This window comes from Pinus tabuliformis, chromosome 6, assembly GCF_031772625.1.
Source record: "Pinus tabuliformis cultivar Carrire ecotype Pingquan chromosome 6, CPIR1, whole genome shotgun sequence".
Classification (NCBI taxonomy): domain Eukaryota; kingdom Viridiplantae; phylum Streptophyta; class Pinopsida; order Pinales; family Pinaceae; genus Pinus; species Pinus tabuliformis.
Genome location: NC_142292.1, coordinates 411,305,150 through 411,308,750, shown reverse-complemented (window position 1 = coordinate 411,308,750; position 3,601 = coordinate 411,305,150). Strand labels below are relative to the sequence as shown.

The 3,601-nt window shown below is 39.5% G+C and overlaps 1 protein-coding gene across 1 annotated transcript; it reads right to left on the bottom strand.

Annotated features, from left to right (window-relative positions):
* Nucleotides 1-511: 511 nt before the first annotated feature.
* LOC149259045 (uncharacterized) lies at nt 512-3,256 on the bottom strand. The gene is made up of 3 exons (XM_089417261.1): nt 2,901-3,256; nt 2,278-2,486; nt 512-2,139 (listed from the first exon to the last, which is right to left on the bottom strand). Exons 1-3 carry the CDS (start codon nt 3,040-3,042, stop codon nt 1,069-1,071), a joined length of 1,422 nt encoding a protein of 473 aa, XP_089273387.1. The 5' UTR covers nt 3,043-3,256; the 3' UTR covers nt 512-1,068.
* Between the last annotated feature and the right edge of the window lie 345 nt (nt 3,257-3,601).

Below are 3,601 nucleotides of genomic sequence, written 5' to 3'. Positions count from 1 at the left end.
TAAACCTCTCAATGCTAACCAAGGTTAATTTCTCTCACTTTGCTTTTAGTTAATTACTGTTTCACAACTAAAGTTTGGTCCAATTCACCCCACAAAGCATGAAGCATAGATCTGTAACTGAAACAGTTCCGTTGAATAGTTTCCTTTTGTTGTAAAGTTTTTAATCAAATGTTTCCTCTGGCCAAATCTATTAGATCCAGAAAATATTTAGTTATGTTTCTGTATGAGGTCCATTAATCTAGGATTTTTTCTAGGTGGATGCGTCCCGTGAAAGGAAGCCTTACTGGGGTTACAATAAGCACGAACATGACTATGGACGTGTCCCAGGTGATATTTGAACCTTGTCGGGCGCTTTAAAAGCATCAGGCTTTATAGGATTTTTTCTTTTCATCACTTCCCTAGTTTAATAAGTATTTTAGTGGTCCATGATCTTACCATGCAAATAAAATAACAGAATCTCAGAGAAAAAACTAGAATGCATTATTATGTTCACCATATTACACTCTGAAAATTCAATAAAAGTGAAGGAACATTCATATTTTGTACAGATTTCATCTCTGTATCAAGAAAAGAACTGAACTGCTTTGCGGTGATGGAATATTTATCCAAATGTACAGTATCTGTGAGTGACAAAAACTGTGCCCCGACCATCTTTACTATCTTATGGGGTAAAGACAAAAAGGGAATACCCCGTTGTAATTCTTACATTTTAAAATTGAAAATCGCCACTGCTTGCCATCTTCCAAGGAACCTCAAATAAGAAGTCAAGCTGGGTTAACTCATATGTCTACATTGACAAGACAGGTCAAATAAGCCTCTGCCTACCTCAAAATAGCAGGATCCGTTGTCACTGGTCAGTAATTTCTAAGTACTTTATATGTAAGGTCAGTAGATCAACTATTCTGTCATATACAAAAACTTGAGGCAGACTTCCTTAGAAACTATCCCAAGAAATGAGAACACAGCATGAAGATGAGTAAATGAAAGAATACAGCTATTCTTACTGGATCAGAGAGTGGCTAGAGGAAGGAAAGCCAAAAACTCCAGATATCAATAAGTTCAACAATTCTACCATCTATTCATCTGAGTCAAACCTTTAGGGATCCCAGAGGCCGAGTTTAATCTTAAAATACCTTCCCCCTTTGGCCTCCTTCCTTCATCAAGCGTCGAATCTCCCTCCTCCTCGATTTCCTCATCTTCTTCTTCTTTTCCTGATGGAACCACATCATCTTGTTCCTCAGAGGCATCCTCACAAACATAGCCCCAGGCAGAAAGCATCTTCCCTCCCCGCATTGTGTCTGATCTCATAACATGCCCATGATCATAAAAAGGGTGCATTCTGCTCTCAAGCACCATATTCCTCACACCATCAACAGCAGGAGCAGCAGATGACCAACCATTGACTCTGTTGTTCACACCTCTGTAAGAAGCAGAACTTTCTTCACCAGATTCTGAAATCTTGTTCTGTAAAAAGTTGTTAAGATTTTGTGGAAGCCCTGAAAGAGGACCCTTTCTCTCTGTAGTGTGCTCATTCCCATTTTCTTTCCGTTCTGTTGCAGGAAGAGGTGCTCCAAAGGCACTTATCTGGTTTATAGTGCTATACTGAATATTATCAGCATCATTTGTGAACACATGGTTATGACATACAGCTGCAGTTGAAAAATCCGAATTGAGCCTAGATTTGTTTTTGTCAAGTTCAAAATCACTGCCATTAGCGAAGACTGGTTGAACCTTATCTTGCTCCTCTTCAGCAACAGGAAGGTTTGGTGGGTGCACAGTTATTACAGGAGTGCTTACCTTATCTTTTTCTTCGGGTTTGCTTTCTTTGTCTTTCTCACTGTCATTCTTTTCCTTGTCTTCAGTCACCATCCTACAAGTTGTAACCTTTCTTCCCCGAGATCTAGGCTGGAAATTGTCAGATGAAGGCAGAGTAGTTGTCACACCAATGGCTCTCTTGTTTCTACCTTTTCTAGCATTTTGTGTAGCAGTGTTTGCTACAGTAGAACCATCTACAGCAGCATCATGGTGTGCCTTCAATGCAAAAACATCTGACTCCAATTTCATAAACCTCCCACGATATGCAGCAATTTCCGACTCTACCCGAGCCAATGCACACCACAGCTGCACATTTTCCATTGACTGCAAACCCATAGTAGTCGTCAACATAAAACATACATTTCTTTTACAATCATATACAAGGCACAGCAGATGACATCCACAAGAAGAAAATTTGGAAGGCAAAAAAAATGTCGAAATTCATTCTATAGAAGCTCTCACCTGTGCTTCCCACAATCGTTGATGCTTCTGAGAAAGCCCAGCAGGCGGCCTAATAATTCCTCTCTGAAAAGCTCCACCCGGAGTGGAACCTGCTGTAGGAGGAGCAGGAGGTGCCATATAACCATATCCACCTCCATAAGGTGGATAAGGATAAGGATAAGGAGTTTGCTGATGTGAATGAGTCCACCATGCTGCAGGATCCCATGGTCCTGCAGTGAAACATAAAAATTATAAACCCAAGCAGGAAAACACAATTGAAAATTTTCAAATGTTTTCCTTGTAAGGACAATAACAATTGATTGACTTTAACTTGAAGGAATGCTGCTATTGAGATGCCTTTAATATTTTAAACAAGAATCTAATTGTTAAAAAGAATGAATGTAGCAGGCATGAAAGAATAGTCTCCATGTTTAAACAATCAATTATGAAGGTATGATAACAATATACATTTGCATTGAGTGCATATAGATTCTATGAACTATTGCCTGGATACCCTATTGGATATGCATAACCACCTTGGTATCCATATGGAGTAGCATGTTCATTTGCAACATGAGCACCACTATATGTAGTAGCTTGCCAATTAGAATCATTGGATCCAGGAGGAAAAGGATAGAATGGACCTGGTGGTGGTACTGCCGCTGGAAATTCTGGATGTGGCCAATATGGCACTGATTGTTGTTGTAGTTGTGGCTGCCCTTGCTGCAATGCACCTTGGTGTCCATGGTGTACTTGTTGCTGATGTTGATGTTGAAGTGGATGCATATGCTGAGATTGATGGCGAGCAAGGGGTTGTGGTTGAGGTTGCTGAACTTGAGTAGAGGGGATAGGGAATTGCAATGATTGCTCAGCTGAGGGTTGTGGTGTGTATGGCCACTGTAAAATTGGAGGACTCTGATGGTGTGCACCTGTAACATTCTCCTGCACGGGACTTCCCACTTTATAAAATCATTTCGCAAGTGTTACTCCACCTTGGATCTCTCCTTCCTTTTGTTGTTTGTCAGTAACATCAAAAATAGTAACCTCTTATGTTCCATCATCCTACTTCCAAACTTTTTAATTCACTCCTTTTATAATAATCAAGTAGCAGGCATTAACAACAACATGCTTCTTTTGTTATCTATTCACATAAGAAAACAAACAAGCCTTCTATTCTAATTCATTCAGAGCAGAAAACAAACAAGCCCTACATCTCTATGACCACATAATCCATATTTTCAGCTCAATCTGTTAAAAAAACCAAGAGTCCAACCTTAAAAGATGAAGTATCAATCTGATTCTGTTACTTAATAAAAAGGAAGAAACAGGTGCCTTGAACAAATTA